The 26748-nt window shown below is 44.2% G+C and overlaps 1 protein-coding gene across 1 annotated transcript in view; it reads left to right on the top strand.

Moving 5' to 3' along the window:
• The window catches only part of SIPA1L1 (signal induced proliferation associated 1 like 1), a 421260-nt gene that overhangs the window by 374535 nt on the left and 19977 nt on the right, over positions 1–26748 (top strand). Inside the window, 3 exon segments of the mRNA XM_038765485.1 lie at positions 13575–13814; positions 15179–15344; positions 25798–26020. Of these exon segments, the coding sequence (XP_038621413.1) occupies positions 13575–13814; positions 15179–15344; positions 25798–26020 (629 nt within the window).

The raw sequence follows: 26748 nt of genomic DNA on the forward strand, positions 1-26748 counted from the left end.
CTTCCTGGCCCATTCCTTCAAGTGACAGACTTTTGCAACTTTTATGGGACTGTCCAACCCAATCTGCTTGTATCCATCCGGCACTTGGTACAGTGCCCATGCTTAACAACCACCATAGTTATTATTATTATTATTTAACTCAATCGGAGGCTTGGCCTGCCCAACCTTCTCATTAATTATAAACCTGCCTCCTATATATTCAGTCAGTTGCATTTATTGAGCACTTACTGTGTGCAGAGCACTGTACTAAGTGCTTGGGAGAGGACAATGCAACAACAGACACATTCCCTGCCCACAGCAACCTTACAGTCAATCAGTGGTATTTATTGAGTGCTTATTGTGTGCAGAACACTGTACTGAGCACTTGGGAGAGTGCAGTGCAGTAGAGTTAGCAGAAGTGTTCTATGTCTAACAAGCTTACAGTCTTAGTCAATCAATGGTATTTACTGAGCATTTACTGTGTTCAGAGCAAAAGTGCTTGGGAGAGTAAACTGTAAAAGACACATTCCCTGCCCACAATGAGCTTACAATCTAGAGGGAGAGATGGGCATTAATATAAATGAGTAAAATTGCAAATATATCCATAAGTGCTGTGGGGCTGGAAGGGGAGAAGAAAGAAGTGAACAAGTCAGGGCGATGCAGAAGGCAGAGGAAGAAAATGATTTCTTCATTTATTTACAAATCAAGTCATTTTCTCAGTGGTTTCCATGGTCTAGCCTACTCTTTACTTCTCTGGGTCTTTTTATTTTGATTTATTGACAGCCCTACATCCTACTTCTTTCCTAGTGCAGGATCAAATTTTTGATGCAGTGTTATTCCTACCTCAGTGTTTATTCGCATCGGAAAGTCTAAATAGAGAAGAAGTTACTTAGAAGGAGATTAGCTTAAATAAAATCCAGTCGTTGGTGTAATCATGAGCTGCCCATTCACAACGAGAGTTAATTGGATGGTGGGTTAATTTGGGGGATCAAGTATAAATAACAGCCATATTTTTATTCCCCTAAATTCAGTTTTGTCTGAAAGATCTGGATGGCAGTCTATATTGGCTGTCCAGAATTCACCATTTAGGTGCCCAGCTGCTTTGGAATGTGTCTCCTGACTCTGTCACATTGCACTCTCCCAAGCACTTAGCACAGTGCTCTGCACAAATGAAGCACATTGATTGATTAATTTTTCTTGACACAGCATCTCAATTTTATGTTCTTGTCCAAGGCTGCGGGGAGACAAAATCAAGTTTCTTAAACAGAACAAATATCACTCATTCAATACTATTGATCAAGTGCTTACTCTGTGCAGAGCTCTGTACCAAGTGCTTGGGAGAGGACAGTAGAGTTAAGAGATGTGATCCTTGTCTTCAAGGAGTCTACAGTCTCCTCCTCTAGACTGTAAGCTCATTGTAGGCAGGGAATATGTCGGTTTATTGTTATATTATACTCTCCCAAGCACTTAGTACGGTGCTGTGCACGGAGGACAGAGCTCTTTCATTCACCCCTCACATTCAATCCGTCACCAAATCCTGCTGGTCTCACCTCCGCAACATCGCCAAGATCCTCCCTTTCCTCTCCATCCAAACCACTACCCTACTCATTCAATCTTTCATCCTATCCTGACTGGATTACTGCATCAGCCTCCTCTCCAATCTCCCAGCCTCCTGTCTCTCCCCACTTCAATCCATACTTCACGCCACTGCCCGGATCGTCTTTGTGCAGAAACGCTCTGGGCATGTTACTTCCCTCCTCAAAAATCTCCAGTGGCTACCAGTCAACCTACCCATCAGACAAAAACTCCTCACCCTCGGCTTCAAGGCTCTCCATCACCTCGCCCCCTCCTACCTCACCCCCTTCTCTCCGTCTACAGCCCAGCCCGCACCCTCCGCTCCTCTGCCGCTAATCTCCTCACTGTGCCTCGTTCTCGCCTGTCCCGCCATCGACCCTGGGCACACGTCTTTCCCCTGGCCTAGAATAATAATAATAATAATAATAATAGCATTTATTAAGCGCTTACTATGTGCAAAGCACTGTTCTAAGTGCTGGGGTAGATACAAGGTAATCAAGTTGTCCCACGTAGGGCTCACAGACTTAATCCCCATTTTCCAGATGAGGGAACTGAGGCCCAGAGAAGTGAAGTGACTTGCCCAAAGTCACACAGCTGACAAGTGGCGGAGCCGGGATTTGAACCCATGACCTCTGACTCCAAAGCCCGAGCTCTTTCTACTGAGCCACGCTGTTTCTCTAAATGCCCTCCCTCCACACATCCGCCAAGCTAGCTCTCTTCCTCTCTTCAAAGCCCTACTGAGAGCTCACCTCCTCCAGGAGGCCTTCCCAGACTGAGCCCCCTCCTTCCTCTCCCCCTACTCCCCCTCCCCATCCCCCCTGCCTTACCTCCTTCCTCTCCCCACAGCACCTGTATATATGTATATATGTTTGTACATATTTATTACTCTATTTATTTTACTTGTACATATTTATTCTATTTGTTTTATTTTGTTTATATGTTTTGTTTTGTTGTCTGTCTCCCCCTTCTAGACTGTGAGCCTGCTGTTGGGTAGGGACCGTCTCTATATGTTGCAAACTGGTACTTCCCAAGCACTTAGTGCAGTGCTCTGCACACAGTAAAGCGCTCAATAAATATGAATGAATGAATGAGTAAGCGCTCAACAAGTACGAGTGACTGACCGAATGAACCTAGCCTGTGCTATTCTTTGAGGCATACTTTCTGATGGAAAAATGAGAGAATTGAGACTCCCCTGACAGGTAGATGTATTGAAAGATTCTGTGTTTTGGACTGTGGTGTTTTTGATCTTTGGATCTTAGAAAAAGTACTTCTCGCCTGAAAGATATAGGCACCTGTTGTCTTTCCAAGGAAAGGAAATGAACAGTGAGCCAGAAAGTGAAGTCACTGAAAATGGGAGTGTTTGTGTCCTTAAAAGACATGTGTAGCAATTAGTGTGGCAATCACTTGACAATGAAGAAAAAGGATTGTACTTGGGAATCGGTGACATAATGAAAATTATAGTGATTAAATTTTACAATGGTATTTTTGGCCCGGCTAAATTTCTCCCTTTACTTCCCACATCCCAAACCTCTGGTATTCCTTTGAGGATTGGACAAGATTCCTGTGACATCCTATGAGAACTACACCAGTGTAGGTTGCTAATTACCCAGAATCATTATCTTTGAATGTAATTAAGAGAAACCATACGTGCATGCTTCTTGGAATAATGATAAAAAAGCAGGGTAGTAATTGTTTCAATCTTTTTCCTTCCTAGCTAAATGGGGTACCAGTTTTTCTACTTTAAAATGGCGGGTTGCTCAAAACACCCGATTATAGGCCGTCTCTGCAAGCAGTGAATTTTGGTGGAGTGAGGACGGACAGGGAGAGGGATGATTTATCAAAAGGAAAAATTCAAAGAACTCAATAGGTTTCCACCAATAATTCGAGACGTGTAAAAGACTTTTTTCTATAGTATTTGTTAATCGCTTGACACATAATAAACACTCAACCAATACCATGTGCAAGGACCTGGACTAAACACTGGGGTAGATAGAAGCTAATCATGTTGGACACAGTCCAGGTTCCATATGGGGCTCACAATCTTAATCCCCATTTTAGAGCTGAGGGAACTGAGGCTCAGAGAAATGGAGTAACTGGCCCCAGGTCACAGAGCAGATAAGTGGCTGAGCCTGGATTAGAAGAACCCAGGTCCTTCTGACTCCAGGCCCGTGCTGTATACACTAGGCCACGCTGCCTGGCTTTAAAACTCATATCAGACTTTGATACTGCTTTCGTTGTGACATCCTCCGCAAAGTCCCAGAGCACCCTGGGTGATTCTTATGCCTGTACCTGCTCTCTGCATCTCTAGGCTGTGAAATCCTCGTGGGCCGGTAATGTCACTGTTTATTGTTGTATTGTACTTTCCCAAGTGCTTAGTACAGTGCTCTGCACAAGGTAAGTGCTGAGTAAATACAATCAAATGAATTGAATTGAATGAAGGAATGAATCATATTGGGAGCGAAGGGTCTACCGTTAGCTCATTGTGGGCAGGGATTGTGTCTGTTTGTTGTTGTTTAGTACTCTCCCAAGTGCTTAGTACAGTGCTCTGCACACAGTAAGCGCTCAATAAATACGATTGAATGAACGAACAAATACTCTCCCAAGTGCTTAGTACAGCGCTCTGCACACGGTAAGCGCTCAGTAAATGCGATTAAATGAATGAATGAATGAGGTCCACCCTATTCTGTCAGAACGTAGCACTACGTGTTTTGGTTCGAGTAGAGCAGCGGAATTTGAGAAACTTCTTCTAATCACATGAGCCTGTCTGAATTCAAAGCATCATGGGATGGGATAAAGGAATTGGGTGTCTGCCCCCGCCATTGGCTAGTTTTCCTTAAATGGGCTTCGGCAAGAATGCAGTCCCCACCGTCAAAGTGGAAGCGGGTGTATACATAGCTATAATTTATTTTAATGTTCTTTTCTCCTTCTAGACTGTAAGCTCCTTGTGGGCAGGGAACATATCTACCAACTCTGTTTTATTGGACTCTCCCAGGCACTCTGTACAGGCCTCTGCACTCAATAACTGCTCCATAAATACCACAGACTGATTAATCAGCCAGTAGGGCAATTGATTGAATATATATTATTTTTTCTGTTTCCCTTTACACCCATATAAATCATTCAGGCACTGAAATGGTCAGTGCACTAGGCCTTTTTTTAAAGTATTGGTTAAGCACTTACTATGTGCCAGACACTGCGTTAGACGCTGGGGTAGATACCAGCTAATCAAGTCGGACACAGTCCCTGTCCCACATGGGGCTCACAGTCTTAATCCCCATTTTACAGATGAGGGAACAGAGGCCTAGAGAATTGCAGTGACTTGCCCAAGGTCCCACAGCAGACAAGTGGCAGAGCCGGGGCTTGAACCCACGTCTTTCTGATTCCTAAACCCGGGCTCTATCCATTAGGCCATGCTGCTTCTCCTTGTATGATAGCGGCAGTTCAGCCCAGGAGCGTTTTTCAAGAAAAGAGGCAGAAGTGAACTTAACTCCTGTGGGTTGTGTAATTACATACTTGCTCCTACTTGCACCAGATGTCATTAATGCTAAGTGTATATAGTTTTACTATTCTGCCTTTAGGAATAAATCATTGAGGATTATGGATAGTAAATAATAGAAGAACAATCTTGGCTGCCTTAATTACCCCCTCCTTTCATCTTTCATTCCCCCTCCGTGCCCCACAGCACTTACGTACATATCTGTAATTAATTGTTTATATTAATTGTTTATATTAATGTCTGTCACCCCCCTTTAGGCTGTAAGCTTGTTGTAGGCTGTAAACTTGTTGTATTGTACTTTCCCAAGCACTTAGTACAGTGTTCTGCACATAGTAAGCGCTCAATAAATAGCACTTCTTGGGCTCTCTGTTCACATGGGTCCTGTCATATTGGGACCAAATTAGGCTGGTTTATATCAATCAGTGATATTTATCGAACACTTACCATGGTTCACAGAACTGTACTAAGAGCTTGGAAAGTACAGTATAATAGAGTTGGTAGACACAATCCATGCCCATGAGGAGCTTGCAGTGTATGTGCTAGCATGGTCTAGTGGATAGAGCACTGGCCTGGGAGTCAGAAGGTCATGGGTTCTAATTCCGCCTCTGCATTTGTCTGCTTTGTGACCTTGGGCAAGTCACTTCCACTTCTCTGTGCCTCAGGTCCTTTATCTGTAAAATGGGGATTGAGACTGTGACCCCCATGTGAGATAGGGACTGTGTCCAACCTGCTTTGCTTGTGTAAGGCTTTGAAGGTGGGGAGAGTAGTTGTCAGTCAGATTTGAGGAGGGAGGGCATTCCAAGCCAAAGGAAGGACTTGGGTGAGGGGTCGGCAGCAAGATAGATGAAACTGAGGCACAGTGAGAAGGTTGGCATTACAGGAGTGAAGTGTGTGATCTGGGTTGTGATAGGAGAGTAGCGAGGTGAGGTAGGAGGGGGCAAAGTGATTGAGGGCTTTAAAGCTAATTGTGAGGAGTTTTTGTTTGATGTGGAGGTGGATGCGCAACCACTGGAGGTTCTTGGAGGAGTGGGGAAACATGGCCTGGACGAAAAATGGACAGCAGAGTGAATTATGGACTGGAGTGGGGAGAGACAGTAGGGTAGGAGGTCAGCAAGGAGGCTGATGCAGTAATCCAAGCAAGATAGGACGAATGATTGTATTAATGAGGTAGCAGTTTGGATGGAGTGGAAAGGACAGCTTTTAGCAATGTTGTAAAGGTGGTATTGACAGGATTTAGTGATGGATTGAATATGTGGGTTGAATGAGAGAAAGGAGACAAGGTTAATGCCAAAGTTACATGCTTGTGAGACAGGAAGGATGGTGGTGCTGTCTACAGTGATGGGAAAGCTGTGGGGAGGAGAGGGTTTGGGTTGGAATATAAGGAGTTCTGTTTTGGAAATGTTAAGCTTGAGGTGACAGGAAGACAACCAAGTAGAGATGTCTTGAATGCAGGAGGAAATGCAAGATGGTAGAGAGGGAGAGAAATCAGAGCTGGAGATGGATATTTGGGTGTCATCCTCCTCGAGGTGATAGTTGAAGCCATGGGAGCGAATGAGTTGTCCAACGGAGTGGGTGTAGATGGAGAATAGAAAGGGACCCAGAACTGAGCCCTGCAGGGGTGCGAGGCAGAGGAGGATCCCACAAAGGAGACTGAGAGTGAGCGACCAGTGAGATGAGAAGGGGCAGATACAAGTTAATCAGGTCCCATATGGGGATTGCATAAGTAGTAAGGAGAACAAGCATTGAGTCCCCATTTTCAGATGAGGGAATTGAGGCACCGAGAAGCAAAATGACTTGCCCAAGGTCACACAGCAGACAAGTGGCTGATCAGGGATTAGAACTTGGGTCCTCGACTCCCAGGCCCATGCTTTTTCCAGTAGGCCATGGTGCTTCTCTCGATCATTTATTCATTCATTCAGTTGTATTTATTAAGCACTTGCTGTGTGCAGAGCACTGTACTAAGTACTTAGGAAAGTACAACACAACAATAAACAGTGATGGATTCGGTTAGCCTCCCACTACTCACAGAATCCCTGGCGAGACTGGCTGGTTCTGCCCAATGATTCTCCACCCAGCAGCTTTCCCACCTCGGGGTTTTGCATCCCCAGTCCTCAAGGAATTTCAACAGCCTTCCCGGCTCTCTGTTGACTATCGCCGATCCCATCCTCACTGCCATTTATGTCACCCATCGCCCAGGGACAGGTTCGTTTGGGAATTGGCGAGGCGAGAGAGAAAACAGGGACAGAAAGGCTGAGTTTTATACAAAATTTATTCCATGAGGCAAATTGAATTATTTGATTATTTTGGGTGTGGCGAATTGAACTTCCCTTTCGGGAGGCCCCTTTCAGGAAGAATATGATTATTTAATAAAATTAGAACTTCCCTAGCGGGAGGAGTATACTAATGTGTTACTTGCGTGTGGTGAAACACCTCATTCGTACATGGTAAGGTAGCTACCACCCAGGAGCGCTTCCCACACCCGTCCCACAGGGTGACCTTTGACACATCCGTGGCAAAGCACCCTAGCTTTCAGCCCCACCAGCGTTCAGCAGGTCAGAACACTCACCCACTCCATGGCTCCTCACTTGGTGCAGGCAGAGCAGGCAGGACAGGACGCGCGGCTGAATGCTGCAAGAGTGGATCCTCTGAACACCAAACCTTAGGCCTAGATCGTTCCACATAATCAATCAATCAGTTGTGGCAGAGCTACAGTGAGAATCCAGGTCCTTCTGACTCCCAGGACGGGACTCTTTCTGCTAGGTCAGGCTATTTTTCCTGGGAAGCTGAATTACAAGAGAAGCAGTGTGGTTCAATGGAAAGAGTATGGGCTTTGGAGTCAGGGGTCATTGGTTCAAATCCCGGCTCTGCCAGTTGTCAGCTGTGTCACTTTGGGCAAATCACTTCTCTGTGCCTCAGTTACCTCATCTGTAAAATGGGGATGAAGACTGTGAGCCCCCTTTGGGACACCCTGATCACTTTGTAACCTCCCCAGCGCTTAGAACAGTGCTTTGCACATAGTAAGCGCTTAAATGTCATTATTATTATTACAATCTGGCAGAGAAGGTCTACCGAGGATCTCGCTAGTCCTGTCCCTTTCTCCCCACAGTTCACACACCATCTAGCGCAGGTCCGTCTCAGCCTCTAGCCTTCATCCAGGGACATCCATTCAAATTAATGTCCATTTCCCCCTCTAGACTGTAAGCTCATTATGAGCAGGGAACATATCTGCTAATTCTGTTGTCTTGTCCCCTCCCAAGTGCTCAGGACAGTGCTCTGCACATTGTAAGCGCTCAATTAAAAGATTGGCTGATGTCAAACTTCTGGGTGTATTTTAAAGAGCAATGAATATTAATATCGAGATCGGAGTCAACAAGGGAATGGTTAATTGAAGGTGGGAGTCATCTTTTGAGAAAGTAATCGATTTTATTCAGAAAAATAAATTTCATTTTTGTGCTAAACTATTTGCTGTTGAAATAAAATGGATATGTTTACCTTGATAGTTCAATAATCCATCCAAAATGCAAAAAGGAGACCTTAATAGTGTTTTTCTCTAGACTTCTGACAGTCGATCAATCAATCAAATTTATTGGGTCCTTACTGTGTGTAGAGCACTGTGCTAAGCACTTGGGAGAATACAGTAGAACAGAGTTGGAAGACACGTTTCCTGTCCATGACAAGCTTACAGTCTACAGGGGAACTGAAAATTATAAAAAATATGTCTTTCTTCAGTTCCCAGACTGTCCAAATTTATGATGAGAAACTATAGGCTCGTTTCGAATTATGGTGTACAATGTCCTTTTAAAAAAACCTTATTAAGACCTGCAATCCTTTCAGTTTTGGGTCAAACACCTCAAAAATATGTGTTTGGCAGATGATTGTTTAAATGAGGGATTTTTTTGTTTTCCCTTTCTGGGGGGCAATTTTAAATTTTTGGTTAGAATGATGGATTCCAAAATTTTGAATGAACTTTTCCCCCTATATCCTTAGCCCTTCTTCCTTCTGCTCAGAGAGATGGCGTTTATCCTGTCTTGTCCCCCTCCAGACTGGAAGCTCATTGGGGGCAGGGAATGTCACTGTTTATTGTTGTATTGTACTTTCCCAAGCGCTTAGTTCAATGCTCTGCACACAGTAAGCACTCAATAAATGCGATTGAATGAATAAATGAATGGACTGACAAATATTCACTCGCATGCACACACTTATATGTATATACATTTTTATTTTTATTCATACACATATACACAAATATATAAATTAATGTATATATGTATAACTAAAAATGAAAATAGGACTACATATGTATATAAATAAAAAGAGGACATAATAATACATATGGTACTTAAGTCCTTTACTATCTGCCAAGCATTGTTCTAAGTGCTGAGGTCAATACAAGTAAATCGGGTTGGACACAGTCCCTATCCCACTTAGGGTTCACAGTCTAAGTAGGAGGGAGGAGGATTTAATTCCCCATTTTACAGATGAAGTAATTGATGCCCAGAGAAGTTAAGTGACTTTTCCAAGGTCACACAGCAGACAGGAGGTGGAGCCGGGATTAAAACCCAAGTCTTCTGACTCCGAGGCCCATACTCTTTCCACTAGGCCACGCTGCTTCTTTCTATATAAATAGGATATAGCTATGTCCCTTTTAGTCAGTGGTTATCTGGGGTTAAAGTTTAATTAGACATATTTACATATGTGACCTATATTTGCCATCAGTGGGCTATTCTTTGAATAAGAAGGATATATATAGAGCGAGTGAAAAATATACATTTCCTTTGTATTCAAAGAAATTGGCGATATTCACCTGTTTTATTCACCCAAGATCTTTATAGATACCAAAAAGTCATTCCTTGTCATATGGCCAGTTTTGATGTTTGCAGTACCTGGCGTTCTTTTCACTTCTGCTTCCTTATCACTCAGTCCTTTGTTTTTATTCCTGTGGTATCTATTAAGCATTTACTTTGTGCCAGGCACTGTACTAAGCACTGGGGTGGATACAGGATAATGAGGTTGGTCACAGTACATGTCCCACATGGGTTCACCAGTCTTACGCCATTTTAACTTGTCTGTGCCTTCGTTACCTCAGTGGGAAAGCTCTCTTCCAAATGCTTAGTACAGTGCTCTGCACATAGTAAGTGTTCCTTATTTTCCCTCCCAAACCCTGCCCTCTCCCTGACTTTCCCATCACTGTAGACAGCACTACCATGCTTCCCGTCTCACAAGCCCGCAACCTTGGTGTCATCCTCGACTCTGCTCTCTCGTTCACCCCTCACACCCAATCCGTCACCAAAACGTGCCGGTCTCACCTCCGCAACATAGCCAAGATCCGCCCTTTCCTCTCCATCCAAACCTTCACCCTGCTGGTTCAATCTCTCATCCTATCCAGACTGGATTACTGCATCAGCCTCCTCTCTGATCTCCCATCCTCCTGTCTCTCCCACTTCAGTCTATAATTCACGCCGCTGCCCGGGTCATCTTTGTGCAGAAACACTCTGGGCATGTTACTCTGCTCCTCAAAAATCTCCAGTGGCTACCAGTCAACCTACGCATCAGGCAAAAACTCCTCACCCTCGGCTTCAAGGCTTTCCATCACCTCGCCCCCTCCTACCTCACCTCCCTTCTCTCCTTCTACAGCCCAGCCTGCACCCTCCGCTCCTCTGCCGCTAATCTCCTCACTGTGCCTTGTTCTCGCCTGTCCCGCCGTCGACCCCAGGCCCACGTCCTCCCCCTGGCCTGGAATGCCCTCCCTCTGCACATCCGCCAAGCTAGCTCTCTTCCTCCCTTCAAAGTCCTACTGAGAGCTCACCTCCTTCAGGAGGCCTTCCCAGACTGAGCCCCCTCCTTCCTCTCCCCCTCCACATCCCACCCACCCTACCTCTTTCCCCTCTCTACAGCACCTGTATATATGTTTGTACATATTTATTACTCTATTTTACTGGTACATATTTAGTATTCTATTTATTTTATTTTGTTAATATGTTTTGTTTTGTTGTCAGTCTCCCCCTTCTAGACTGTGAGCCCATTGTTGGGTAGGGACCGTCTCTTTATGTTGCCAACTTGTACTTCCCAAGTGCTTAGTACAGTGCTCTGCACACAGTAAGCACTCAGTAAATACGATTGAATGAATGAATGAAAATGCTCAGTAAATACAATTGAATGGAAGATTATCAACAATATATACCCCTTGCCATGGCTTTATTTCATACTTTTGCCTGTAGCCATCATATGCGAAAAAGATTACATGGCAGCTTGTCTATCCCCGCCCTCCTGTCTTCAGGCCAGATCACATTCATTCATTCATTCATTCATTCATTCATTCAAACGTATTTATTGAGCATTTGATGTATGCAGAGCAAAACAAAAATAAAACTTGGCATTAAGGAAACCTTCAAATGAAATGATCTTACAAAGCCTGTATGAACATGCCTCATGTTATTAATTCAGTCGTATTTATTGAGCACTGCCTATGTGCAGAGCAGTGTACTACGTGCTTGGGAAAATACAGTGCAACAATATTAATGAAGTCTTACCAGCTAAATCCTTTACATTCTCCTCTTGAGTTTAACTTATGACTACAGTGGGACTGGTGTTTTTTATCATCAAGCGCCTAGTACAGTGCTCGGCACACAGTAAGCACTCAATAAATACGACTGAATGAATGAATCATCATCATCATCAGTGGTATTTATTGAGCACTTACTGTGTACTTACACTGTACTAAGACTTGAGAGAGTACAATGCAACAATACAATACAGTCAGTCAGTCAATCACATTTATTGAGTGTATACTGGATGAAGACTGTGAGCCCCAAGTGGGACAACTTGATCACCTTGTATCCCCCCCAGCGCTTAGAACAGTGCTTTGCACATAGTAAGCGCTTAACAAATACCATCCTTATTATTACTGTGTGCAAAGCACTGTACTAAGCACTTGGGAGAGGACAATATGACAGAGTTGGTAGACATGTTCCCTACCCACAATGATTTTACATTAGAATGGCAGTCCGTGAGGGTTTTGGGAGTGGATTTTTCCAAACTAAATAGGATACATTCCTATTTCCTAAAGAGATTCCCACTGTAGTGAGCAACTGTATTAGTTCCCCATGAGACTGAAAATTTTGTGTCATTTCAAATCGGAGATGTGAAAGCAAATGCATTAATGGTGACCAGACTTCTTGTGCTCTGAATTGTTATAAGGTTTAAGTCTGCTGTATTCTACCTAATAATAATAATAATGATGGTAGTAATAGTAACAATAATGATGGTATTTCTTAAGCACTTACTATGTGCCAAGCACTGTTCTAAACACTGGAGTAATTACAAGGTAATCAGGTTATCCCACATGGGGCTCACAGTCTTAATCCCCACATTTACAGATGAGGTAACTGAGGCACAGAGAAGTTAAGTGATCTGCCCAAAGTCACCCAGCTGACAAGTGGCGAAGCCAGAATTAGAACCCACAACCTCTGACTCCCAAGCCTGTGCTCTTTCCACTAAGCCACTCTGCTGTTTATTAAGCACTTACTCTGTGCCAGGCACTGTACTAAGCACTGAGGTGGATACAAGCAAGTCAAGTTGGACACCGTCCCTGTCCCATGTGGGGCTCAAAGTCTCAATCCCCATTTTATAGATGAGGTAACAGCAGCACAGAGGATTGAATTGACTTGCCCAAGGTCACGCAGTAGAGAAGTGGTGGACCCGGGATTAGTACTCATGATCTTCCGACACCCAGGCTCTATCCGCTATGCCATGTCGAGGCCTTAGATAGTCAATCAGCTCCAACTTTGTTCACAGTACTGTTTAAAGCACTTGGGCTTTTGACCTAGTAGACATGGTCCCTGATCTCAAGTAACTTACATTCTAGATAGAGACAAAGGAATACTGTAGATTTTTTCCTTTTTCCCCTGCCGTACTCTTTTCCAAAGCATTTTATTCATTTACTTGTTTCTTTATATTAATCTCTCTCTCGCCCCCTAGACTGTAAGCTCATTATGGGCAGGGAATGTGTCTTTATTGTTTACATTGAACTCTCCCAAAAGCTTAGTATGGTGCTTTGCACACAGTAAGTGCTCAATAAATAAGATTGATTGAATGAATAAATAAATATGGCAATAAACCTTGATCAAAGTAAACAAAGGCAAGGATGAAGCTAAGAATTAAACACTTGCCTGATCTTTCTCTTCTTCCTTTCTCCTCTCAAGCAGTTAGTGGGGAAAACAATACCATATTGACCTATTTGAGAGTACATTTGCCATATGAAACCACTTTCAAATTTCAGGGCACCGTTTTATGTGGTTATTACGGCAGCAGTCACTGATGCAGTAGGCGATAGGGTGGCCAATAATCTAGCTTCCTCAGAGTTTTATAGATTCTTATTTTGCTGCTGGAAAACATTCTCATGGACAAGGTTTTTATGGTGTTTGAAAAATCGTCTCCCTCTGACTGTGCCTTGAAAAAGTGATGATGTGAGATGCATATATGCAAACTGAAGTCAGGTTTTGTCTTTATTATGCTTCTCTCTCAGTACCATGACTTCCCGACATTCTGCCAATCCAGTTGTTTTCTGCAGTGCCAGAAGTTCGCCTAAAGAGGAGCTTCACATTGCCACTTCCCCGCAACTCGCACCTTCTTTCTCCTCCTCCTCTTCCTCCTCCTCTGGGCCTAGGACTTTCTATCCTCGGCAGGGGGCTACTAGCAAGTACCTGATTGGATGGAAAAAACCCGAAGGGACAATAAACTCTGTGGGCTTTATGGATACCAGAAAGTAAGAGCATTTTTGGCTTCTATCATTTGGTTGTTCATGTTAAACCTAGAAAACAAGACAAGTCCTGAACGATAATACTGATAATACTAATAATAATGGTATTTGTTATGCATTTCACCAAGTGCTGGTGGTGAATACAAGCAAATCGGGTTGGACCCAGCCCTTTAAGGGGCTCACAGTCTTCATCCCCATTTTACAGATGAGGGAATTGAAGCATAGAGAAGTGGAGTGACTTGTCCAAGGTCACACAGCAGACAAGTGGCAAAACCGGGATTAGAAGCCATGACCTTCTGAGTTCCAGGCCTGAATTCCAGGAGGCCATGGTGCTTCTCTATTTCTATTATAGACATTAACCGAAAAAAAGGCTCAAATAGGAGATGGGAGAGACCTTTTTGTTTTTTTCCCAGTACAGTATCTGTCATTTCCCCCTTCCTTTTTCCAAAGTTTATAGCAAGTGTAGGAAGCGAGAAGCAGCGTGGCCTAGTGGATGGAGCCCAGAATTGGGAGTCAGAAGGACCTGGGTTCTAATCCCAGCTCCGCCTCTTATCTGCTGTGTGACCTTGGGCAAGGCAATTCAGTTTTATGAGCCTCAGCAACCTCATCTGTAAAATGGGGATTAGGACCGTGAGCCCCATGCGGGACATGGACTGCATCCAATCTGATTAGCTTGGACAAACCCCTAGGGTTTACTATAGTGACTGACACATAGTAAGCACTTAACAAAGCAGGGAATACGTCTGTTTACTGGTACAGTGTACTCTCCCAATCTCTTAGTGCAGTGCCTTGCACACAGTAAGCGTGCAATAAATACAAATGAATAAAATACTGTAAAAAAGTGTTTTATGATGGTGGGTGGAAGACAATTTCTGGAAAAATGTACTCAGAAGGATTGACCCACTGGAATGGGAATTAAAACCGTGGGACAGCCAGGTAATTCTCAAGGGAATTCCAGAACCAAAATGTGTCAATATAGAGTAGAAGCAGATCCGTTAGGATGTTTTTATCTGCACAGAGATTGTCTAGCATCTCATTTGTAACCCCAATTCTATGAACAGATTGGTTTCTTTCACCGATTCGTGAATGACGAGTAGCCATTTTATGCTCTGGAAGCTGGCACCCTACTAGGGTTTCATTCTCTCACAGGCATTTATTTGAGTAGTTTCAACTCTGATTCAACAGGACTTATCCATTCTAACCTTCGCTTCATATAATCTCCAAAACCTAGGAGGTTTTTAGGATTCCAAAACCTCCTTAAAAAAAAAAAAAAGAAAGAAACTGCGGTACTTAAATCTGATACATCCCTGGATCCCCATCCGCTTCTCGGCCTGACTTGAGTCTCTGTCTGTCTTCTCTCCCCATTTAAGACGCCATCAGAGTGATGGGAATGAAATAGGCCCCTCCAGGTTGCAGACGTCTGTGAGAGAACTTCGCTCGTCTCCCAAGCAGGCTGCTAAATCCACCATCGAAGAGGAGCTCAAGAGACTGATTGACCTCGAGAGCCAAACGTTGGAGTCTCAGAAGAATTTTAAGGTACGTGGCAGAGGGCTTTCACTTGCGGAGTCAATTGATCAACCAGTCAGTGGGATTTATTGAGTGCTTACTATATGCAGAGCACTGTACTAAGTACCTGGGAGAGTACAGTACAACAGAATTAGCAGACATGTTCCCTGGCCATACCAGTAACGTGTGCATTTCCTGTCTGTGATATTCATTATCAATCCATCACTAAATCCTGCCAGTTTGACCTTCCCAACATCGCTAAAATCCACCTTTTCCTCTGTATCCAGGATGCTACCATTTTAATCTGAGCATTTATCCTGTCCCGCCTTGATTACTATATCGGTCTCCTTGCCGACCTCCCTGCCCCTTGTCTCTCCCCACTGCAGTTCATAATTCACTCTGCTCAGATCATTTTTCTATAAAAACACTCAGGGCATTTCCCCACTCCTCACAAACCTCCAGGCATTGCCCATCCACCTCTGCATCAAACAGAAACTCCTCAGAATTGGCTTTAAAGCACTCAATTGCCCTGCCTTCCCCCCACCTCCTTACCTCACTGCTCTCCTACTACAACCCAGCCTGCACACTTCGTTCCTGTAATGCCAACCTTCTCACTGTATCTCCATCTCATCTATCTCGCTGCCGACCCCTCGCCCACGTCCCACCTCTGGCCTGGAATGCCCTCCCTCTTCATAGCCGACAGACAATTGCTGTCCACCCCTTCAAAGCCTTATTGAAAGCACATCTCCTCCAAGAGGCCTTCCCTGACTAAGCCCTCCTTTCCTCTTTTCCCACTCCCATCTGCGTCGCTCTTGCACTTGCTCCCTTTGTTCACCCTCCCTCTCCATCCCCTCAGCACTTACGTCCATATCTGTAATTTATTTATATTAATGTCTATCTCCCCCTCTAGACAGTTAGCTTGTTGGGGGCAGGGAATGTGTCTGTTATATTGTCGTGTTTTACTCTCCTAAGCACTTCGTACAATGCCTTCTACAGAGTAAGCACTCAATAAATACAATTGATTGACTGATTGACTGTAATGTGTGACAGAGAGCTTTCCCCTATGTAATGTGTGGCAAATAAAATGCAAAACAAGACAGAGAAGGGAAATTTTGAATTTTTTTAATGGTATTCATGAAGTGTTTACTCTGTGTCAGGCATTGTACTAAACCCTGGGGTAGATACAAGTTAGTCAGTTTAGACACAATCCCTGTCCCACGTGGGGCTCCCAGACTTAATCCACATTTCACAGGTGAGGCAACGGAGGCATAGAGGAGTAAAGTGACTTGTCCAAGGACACAGCAGACAAGCGGAGGAGCAGAGATTAGAACCCAGGTCCTTCTGACTCCCTGGAGCAGACTCTATCCACTAGGCCAGGCTGCTTCTCTAAGTTTATCTGATAAGCCTTTTGCTGCATCACTCTTGCTCTGGGGCATTTATTCAGGGGCATTTATTGATCACGTACTGCACTTTTGGTGTACAGAGTACTGTTTTAGGTAAGTTAAAAGTGAGGAAAGTTAAAAGGGTAGGGAAAATGTCTGCAACCCTGTTCTAGTTTACTCTCCCAAGCACTTAATACAGGACTCTGCACACAGTAAGCTCTCAACAAATACGATTGATTGATTGACAGAGAAAAGTGATCGTATCTCTCCGATAAGCCTTGTCAGTCAGTCATATTTATTGAGTGTTTATTGGGTGCAGAGCACTATACTGAGGTCTTGGGAAAGTACGATATAACAATAAGCAAACCTGGTAGAGACGTTGCCTGACCTAGGTCATTTGTCCTTTAGCACATTCATTCAGTAGTATTTATTGATCACCCATTGCACTGCTTGTGTAATGATAATAATTATAATTCTGGTATTTGTTAAGCGCTTACTGTGTGCCAGGGACTGTACTAAGCATTGGCATGGATACAAGCAAATCCACCTGTCCTATGTGGGGCTCATGGTCTTAATCCCCATTTTACAGATGAGAAAACTGAGGACCAGAGAAGTGAAGTTACTTGCCCAAGGTCACACAGCAGACAGGTGGCAGAGCTGGGATTAAAACCCACAACCTTCTGACTCCCAGGCCCGTGCTCTATCCATTATGCCATGCTGCTTCCTGAGTAATGTTTTAGATACTTGAGTCTGTTTTATGGGAGGGAAAGTGGCTAACGACTCTGTTTTATCATATTTTTTCACAGTAAGTGCTCCAGTAAATACCATTGATTGATTGACAGAGAAAGGTGATTGTGTCTATCTAGTAAGCCTTGTGCTTCGTCACTTTTTCTTTCATGCGTTCGTTCTGGTGTATTTTGGGGTCACCTGCTGGGCTGCTTGTATACTGAGTACTGTTTTAGATGTTTGGGCGAGCTCAGCTCACAGTTCCTACCCTCAAGGAGTTTACCATCTTATGTAGGAGGCAGGCAGAGATAAATGATCTGTTTTAATGTATGCACAAGCAGTAAGAAAAATGCAAATACAACTGGTCCCAGTAAAAGAGTATGGGAAAACGAACAAGTAGATAAATTGAGAAACAGCATGGCCTGGTCGATGGAGCATGGGCCTGGGAGTTAGAACAACTCATTCATTCATTCATACAATCATATTTATTGAGCACTTATTGTGTGCAGAGCACTGTACTAAGCGCTTGGGAAGTCCAATTTGGCAACAGAGACAATCCCTACCCAACAACAGGCTCACAGTCTAGAAGAGGGGAGACAGACAACGAAACAAAACAAAACAAGTAGACAGGCATCAGTAGGGTCAATATGAATAAATAGAATTACAGATATGTACACATCATTAATGAAATAAATAAAATAATAAAATAAAACTTGGGTTCTCATCTCGGCTCTGCTCTTATCTGCTCTGAGACCTTGGGCAAGTCACTTCATGTCTCTGAGCCTCAGGTTTTTCATCTGGAAAAATGGAGGTTGAGATCGGTAGTCCCATGCAGACAGCGATTGGGTCCAAGCTTAGACCAGTCCTTGGGAGGCTAGATTACATATTTTGTGTATGTTTGTGTGTGTTCATTAAATTGTTTGCCTTTGAGAGGTGAGAGTGCATGTTGGGGGTGTTTGTCTAATTGCCCTTAAGAGATGAGATTATATGCTGTGTGTGTGTGTTTGTGTGTGTTCACTGAATTGATTGCCCTTGAAAGGTGAGATTTTGTGTCCTGTTCTCTTTGGGCATCACCGCATCAGTTCCGTGAGCCCACGTCGGTGTTCGGCTGAGATTTCTGGCTCACCAACTCCATTCCCTCATCCAGTTTCTATTTTCAGTCAGTCCTGAACAGAAAATGATATTTCTGTTGTAAGACTGAGATGCCAGTTCTCTCCTCTGCTGACGCAAACCCCTCAGTGACTGTTGTCTCATCTCTGGGAGCTGAGGTTGCCTCAGTTGGATGCAAAGGTGCTTAGTCTGGGGAAGGAGAGCCGCTCCAGGAGATAGCACGATGCATGCGTCGTGGGGTCCAGCATGCTAGAATGCTAACCGTGTACCATCCCTGGAGGGGTTTGAATATAATCGCTCAAAAAGAACACGGAGAATTGCCGGAAAATTGAATCTAGACTATCGCCTCGTACAGTCGGCATTTTCACACTTTCTGATTAAAGTGTGAAAGGAGTTATGGGGTTGAAAGAGCAATATGTCACTGTCACAGGCGTGCATTACATACATCTTCTCTTTCGGGTGGTTTGATTTTAAAGATGAAATTTGTCCCCTAAAAACCAACATTTAGATGAACTAAATGCCCTCAAGACGTGAACATTTGTACAATACATCATTTTAAATGATGAGTATGTTCTTGATTTATGTAATTTATCTCTGATAAGGCAGGATTTTCGAGTTCAGACTCCAAAATGGTTTCCACGGCAACCGTGCCAAAGCCGGTTTGCTGGTAGCTTCCCTCTACATTTCTCAAAACACGAAAAGGCTCATTAAAAATGTTTGGTGTCAATTTCCAAAGACAAATGGTTTCCCATTTGACCTTTGGAATTAGAGAACGAACTTCATCCCTGGCAGAAATCCTTACTGGGATGGTTTGTTATCTCCTGGTAGGGCAGTCCCTCAGTGGTATTTATTGAGTGCTTACTCTGTTATGAGCACTGGACTAAGCGCTTGGGATAAGATGGCATAACAAGAGTCGGTAGACACGTTCCCAGCCCACAGCGAGTTTACAGTGTAGAGGGGAAGACAAAAATTCATACCCATCAACCAATCAATCAGTGATATTTATTGAGCCCTTACTGTGTGCATAGCACTGTACTAAGCGCTTAGGAGAGGACAATATAACAGAGTTGGTATTTCCTTGCCCACAGCAGCCTTAGAGTCTAGAGAGGGAGACAGACAATATAAATCAATCAATCAGTGGTATCCATTGAGCATTGACTATGTGCAGAGCACTGTACTAAGCACTTAGGCGAGTATGGTGTAACAGTATAACAGACACATTCCCTGCCCAACAACAAGATGACAATTTAGAGGGACGGGTGAAGAAAGTCACCAGAAAATGAACTGGATATGACCCAAGTTCCAGAGCTCTTATTTCCTTTGTGTTATTTATTGACAGGATATCCTCTTAAACCCAGAAATAGTTAGAGATGTGCATTAGTTGCAAGCAGCCAGAGAAGCTACATGGCCTAGTGGGTAGAGCATTCACTGGCTTGGGAGTCAGGTGTATCTGGGTTCCGATCCCGGCTCCACCACTTTCCCGCTGTGTGAGCTTGTACATGTCACTTCACATCTCTGGGCCTTGGTTACCTCATCTGGAAAATGGGTCTGAAGACTGGAGCCCCATGTGGGACATGGACTTTGTCCAGTCTGATTAGCTTGGTATCTACCCCAGCCCTCATTCATTCATTCAATCATATTTGTTGAGTGCTTACTGTGGGCAGAGTACTGTACTAAGCGCTTGGAAAGTACAATTCAGCAACAGAGACAATCCCTGCCCACAGTGCCTGCCACATTGACCATTAAAAAAAAGCAGTTTCTTTCTGTGGATGAAAGAAAATACGTTATATTTCCCATTCAAAGGAGGAGCAGAAAAGGCTGAAAATACAAGTCGGATTATCCTCCAGGTCCACTCCTCTCCAATCATCTTTGATGGTAGAGGCCACAATCAGATATTTAGGGAACCCCATTTGAAGCTCATTTATTTAATAATCCCGACTTGGGCATCCTGTGCCCTGAATTGGGAGAACTGAATCATATTCTCCGGAAGGCTGACAGATTGTATCATTAGCGTGCAACCTCCAGATGGAAAGGTAGACCCTCGGGGTAATAGCTCTTTTTTATGGCCGGGAAACTTAGACCTAGCAGTTGTAGGTCATCCAGGATGGAACTGAATCATTTTTATCAAAATAAGTCCTTCAGTAAAGGCAGCCACATAACTCTGATAGGCAAGATTGGGGATGACAGGCTGAGTTCAGAATGAATTTTCCCTTCTGTCAAATTGGGCCTGATAAAACTTTTCGAGGGGGTGGAAGGAAAGAAAATCTTTGCTCAGAAACGCAACCCATTACTGGGCCTCTTTGCCCGAGTTGATTATTGTGTCTCGACCCCAGTTCTTAGTCGAGTGCTTGGCACCTAGTAAGTAGTAAGTGCTTAGCAAATTTTTTTAAAATAAAAATTAAGTGTGCCTCGTTTACCTCATCTGTAAATGGGGGTTAACTCCTCCTCCCCACCAGGAGACTGTGAGCCCGCTGTGGGACAAGGGACTGTGTCCCACCTGATTAGCTTGTATCGACCACCCCCTTCTCCTCAACATGCTATCCAACCTTGGCTTCACTGACTCCGTCCTCTCCTGGTTCTCCTCTTATCTCTCCGGTCGTTCATTCTCAGTCTCTTTTGCAGGCTCCTCCTCCCCCTCCCGTCCCCTTACTGTAGGGGTTCTTCAAGGTTCAGTTCTTGGTCCCCTTCTGTTCTCAATCTACACTCACTCCCTTGGTGACCTCATTCGGTCCCATGGCTTCAACTGTCATCTCTATGCTGATAACACCCAAATCTACATCTCTGCCCCTGCTCTCTCTCCCTCCCTCCAGGCTCGCATCTCCTCTTGCCTTCAGGACATCTCCATCTGGATGTCTGCCCACCATCTCAAACTCAACATGTCCAAGACTGAACTCCTTGTCTTCCCTCCCAAACCCTGCCCTCTCGCTGACTTTCCCATCACTGTTGACGGCACTACCATCTTTCCCGTCTCACAATCCCGCAACCTTGGTGTCATCCTCGACTCTGCTCTCTCGTTCACCCCTCACATCCAATCCATCACCAAAACCTGCCCGTCTCAACTCTGCAACATTGCCAAGATCCGCCTTTACCTCTCCATCCAAACCGCTACCGTGCTCATTCAAGCTCTCATCCTATCCCGTCTGGACTACTGTATCAGCCTCCTCTCCAATTTCCCATCCTCCTGTCTCTCCCCACTTCAATCCATACTTCACGCCGCTGCCTGGATTGTCTTTGTCCAGAAACGCTCTGGGCATGTTACTCCCCTCCTCAAAAATCTCCAGTGGCTACCAATCAACGTATGCATCAGGCAGAAACTCCTCACCCTCAGCTTCAAGGCTCTCCATCACCTCGCCCCCTCCTACCTCACCTCCCTTCTCTCCTACTACAGCCCAGCCCGCACCCTCCGCTCCTCTGCCGCTAATCTCCTCACCATGCCTCGTTCTCGCCTGTCCCGCCATCGACCCCCGGCCCACATCATCTCCCTGGCCTGGAATGCCCTCCCTACCCACATCCGCCAAGCTAGCTCTCTTCCTCCCTTCAAGGCCCTACTGAGAGCTCACCTCCTCCAGGAGGCCTTCCCAGACTGAGCCCCCTCCTTCCTCCCCCACTCCTCCCCCTCTCCATCCCCCACACCTTACCTCCTCCCCTTCCCCACAGCACCTGTATATATGTATATATGTATATATGTTTGTACATATTTATTACTCTATTTACTTATTTATTTTACTTGTACATATCTATTCTATTTATTTTATTTTGTTAATATGTTTTGTTATGTTCTCTGTCTCCCCCTTCTAGACTGTGAGCCCACTGTTGGGTAGGGACCGTCTCTATATGTTGCCAACTTGTACTTCCCAAGCGCTTAGTACAGTGCTCTGCACACAGTAAGCTCTCAATAAATACGATTGATTGATTGATTACCCCAGCATTTAGTACAGTGTGTGGCACATTTGTTAAGTGCCCCTATCAGCCTGAAATGTGACCAGTAATTTGGATTCCTTTGTTGTGATTGTACTGTCATGACTCTTGAGGCCAATGACCTAAAATCAGTTTTCCATCTATGAAACAGACATACAACTCACTACGTGGTGTAGGATTTCTCTTAGTCATTCATTCGATTGTATATATTGATCACTTGCTGTGTGCAGAACACTGTACTAAACATTTGGAAAGTTCGTATCACTCCCTGAGGAGTGACTTGGGTTCTATTCCCAGCTCTGCCACTTGTTTGCTGTGGGGCCTTGGATAAGTCACTCAATCAATCAATCGTATTTATTGAGTGCTTACTGTGTGCAGAGCACTGTACTAATGTCTCTGTGCCTCACTTACCTCATCTGTAAAATGGGGATTAACTCCTCCTCCCCCCCCAGGGAGACCATGAGCCCCCTGTTGGACAAGGGACTGTGTCCCATCTGATTAGCTTATATCTACCCCAGCATTTAGTACAGTGCCTGGCACATAGTAAGTTCCCAAGAAATGCCATAAAAAAGAGAGATAACTGTGGTATAACTTATCTAAAATGTAACACCATCTTTTGGTTTATTAATCGTTTGGTCTAAAGTAGGAAGCAAATATTTCACAGTGAACTTCAGTACCCAACCTCTAAATAAGATATGCAGGCGATTCAATTACGCATTTGACAATTTGTCCAAGAAAATTCTCAAGGAGTTTCCTATTGGATCATTAAAAAACAAAAGGCTGTAAAGGTCAGAAAAAAATTAAGAATGGAAACAGACCTTATATAATTGTCCTATCCTATTAAAAAGACTGATCTAAATTAACCTTCCAATTGTCTTATTTTATGAGCCAAGAAATTACCCTTGTGAAAAAGAGCGATTTTTCGAAAATGCACTTCCTATTTCTTCTCTGAGGAGCCTTAATTACTGCAGCTTTAGGTTTTAAATGTTCATCCACAGCCATGGGAAGAATTTGGAGGAACTCACTTTTATAAATAATCATCATCATAATAATAACGGCACCTGTGAAAGCCTTACTATGTGTGAAAGGCTTACTATGTGTCAAACACTGTTCTCAGAGCTGGGAGCTAAGCAGATTGAACACAGTCCCTGTCCCGCATGGGGCTCACAGTCTTAATCCTATGGAACCGAGACCTAGAGAAGTGAAGTGACTTGCCCAGGGTCACACAGTAGACAAGTGGCAGAGGCGGAATTAGAACCTAGGGTCCTTCTGACTCCCAGGCCCGTGCTCTCTCCATTAGGTCATGCTGCTTGTCCATAAATGATTTAATGCTCTATCAAAGGAAGGATGTACTATTTTGGGGGATAAGTGGCTTGTTTAATCACTTTACATGTATCAGTTAACACTGATCCTAACTTAAGAGGCAGTATGGCCTAGTGGAAAGAGCACATGCCTGGGAGTCAGAGGTCCTGAGTTCTAATCCCACCTTCACCACCTGCCTGGTGTGTGTGACATTGGGCAACTTCTTTGCGCCTCAGTTTCCTCATCTGCCCAGGTCGGGGTTCAATACTTATTTTCCCTCCCCTTGAGACTGCAAGCCCTTTGTGGGTTAGGGACTATGTCTGACCTAATTATCTTGCATCCACTTCAATGCTTTGTACAGTGCTTGGGACATAGTAAGCACTGAACAAAAACCATGAAAGGAAAGGAAAGAAAAGCTCTGCCAGGCTTATTATTGAAATAATATTAGAGATTAATGGATAGATTGGATCACTAGGAAATGGATATGCCAAGCCTCACCCTCAGCGTAGGCTTAGTAATTGTTAATTCAATCAGTCATATTCATTGATTGCTCACAGTGTGCAGAGCAATGTATTAAGCAGTTGGGGGAGTACAACGTAACGGAGTTGGTAGAGACATTCTCTGTCCACATCAAGCTTACAGCCTAGATGGGGAGGTAGATATTACTAGAAAGAAGCAGCGTGGCTCAATGGAAACCCATGTGGCTCAGCGTGGGTTTGGGAGTCAGAGGTCATGGGTTATAATCCCGGCTCCACCACTTGTCAGATGTGTGACTTTGGACAAGGCATTTAACCTCTCTGTGCCTCAGTTCCCTCATCTGTAAAATGGGGATTAGGACATGGGACAACCTGATTACCTTGTATCCCCCCACCCAGCATTTAGAACAGTGCTTGGCACATAGTAAGTGCTTAGCAAATACCATCATTATTATTATTATTATAAATAAATGATGGATATGGACATAAGTGCTGTGAGGCCAATTGATGCTGTCAAAGTGGCAAGGTCATTGTGGAGACTTTAGAATGTTAAAAGATGTTTCAAATCAGTTGTGTCTGCTAAAGTCTCAGAGGAGAGTCTCATTGTTCCTCTCTTTTCCCTGAATGTTGTTTGCCTGCAAACAGATTGGATTTTTTGGGCTTGAATTGTATCCTACCATGGCAGGATTTCTAGACTGTAAGATCGCCGTGGGCAGGGAATGTGTGTGTTCATTGTTGCCTTGTACTCTCCTAAGGGCTTACTACAGTGCTCTGCACACAATAATTCCTCAATAAATACGACTGAATGAATGAATCTGATTCCATGCTACCTCCTTTTTAGTGTCCTTTCCCTACCCCGGTTTGGACTTTATCCTGGGTATCGAGAACTGGTTCGATTAAAGAGTTTGAAATATCTCTCGTAATGTTTCTGTGTGTCTTCACCTCTTCAGCCTCCATTCCCTACCACTTCTTTGAATCGGTTCGATTGAAGTGTTTGAAGTATCTATCATATTTCTATGATCTTATGTTTCAGTGTGCTTTCACGACTTCAACCCCCATTCCCTACCACTCCGATGAACCCGTTCAGTTAAAGTGTTTGAAATGTCTCTCATATCAACGTGATGTTCATCGTTTCCACATGCTTTCACCTCTTCGGCTTCCGTTCCCCACCACTCCGATGAACCGAGTTCGATTGAAGTGTTTGAAATGTCTCTCATATCGGCACAGTCTTAACATTTCCATGTGCTTTCACCTCTTCAGCTCTGTTCTCTACCACTCCGATGAACCTATTCGATTAAAGTGTTCGAAATGGCTCTCTTATCGGTGCAATCTTAATGTCTCCATGTGCTTTCACCTCTTCACCTTCCGTTCTCTACCATTCCAATGAACCTATTGGATTAAAGTGTTTGAAATGTCTCTCCTTTCAGTGTGATATTCACATTTCCACACGCTTTCACCTCTTCAGCTTCCATTCTCTACCACTCCGTTGAACCAAATTTGATCGAAGTGTTTGAAATGTCTCCCATATCGGTGCGATCTTAATTTTTCCACATGTTTTTGCCTCTTCAGCCTCCATTCCCCACCACCCCAACCACAAGGCGGACTCTGCATCGGACCCTGTCGGACGAGAGCATTTACAGCGGTCAGAGGGAAAAGTATTTCAACTCCCGGACCTCCCTTCTGGACCAAGCCCTGCCTAATGATGTCCTGTTTAGTAGCACCTACCCTTCTCTGCCCAAGTCTTTACCTTTGCGGAGGCCGTCCTATACTTTGGGGATGAAGTCCCTACACAGTAAGTGTCTTCTCTTCATCATCCGTGACATGCAGTGACTGGTTTCCAAATGATTTACAGTCCCCATTGCTGTACCCCCTGGGAGACTCTGGTGTCATCTGGACTGAGCCCCCTTTTCCTCTGCTTCCCCTCCCCTCCCCATTGCCCCAACTCCCTCCCTCTACTGTACCCCCCTCCCCGCCCCACAGCACTTGTGTATATTTGTATATATTATTCTATTTATTTTATTAATGATGTGTATATATCTATAATTCTACTTATTTATATTGATGCTACGGATGCCTGTTTACTTGTTTTGATATCTGTGTAGACTTTGAGCCTGTTATGGGCAGGGATTGTCTCTATTTTTTGCTGAATTGTACTTCCCATATGCTTAGTACAGTGTTCTGCACACAATAAGCACTCAGTAAATACAACTGAATGAATGAATGAGTAACTCCAGCGCAAGAGAAGCATTGCGGCCTAGTGGAAAGAGCACAGGCCTGGAAGTCAGAGGTTTCCTCATCTGTAAATTGGGTATTCAGTACCTCGTCTCCCCCCTGCCTGGATTATGAGCCTCATGTGGGACAAGGACTGTGTCTGACCTGGGTTTTTTTTATGGTATTTGTTAGGTGCCATGTGTCAAACACTATTCTAAGCACTGAGGTAGATACAAGTCAATTAGATTGGACACAGTCCCTGCCCCATGTGGGGCTCAAAGTCTTAATCCCAGTTTTACAGATGCAGTA

The sequence above is a fragment of the Tachyglossus aculeatus genome, chromosome 23 (genome assembly GCF_015852505.1).
Source record: "Tachyglossus aculeatus isolate mTacAcu1 chromosome 23, mTacAcu1.pri, whole genome shotgun sequence".
Lineage (NCBI taxonomy): Eukaryota > Metazoa > Chordata > Mammalia > Monotremata > Tachyglossidae > Tachyglossus > Tachyglossus aculeatus.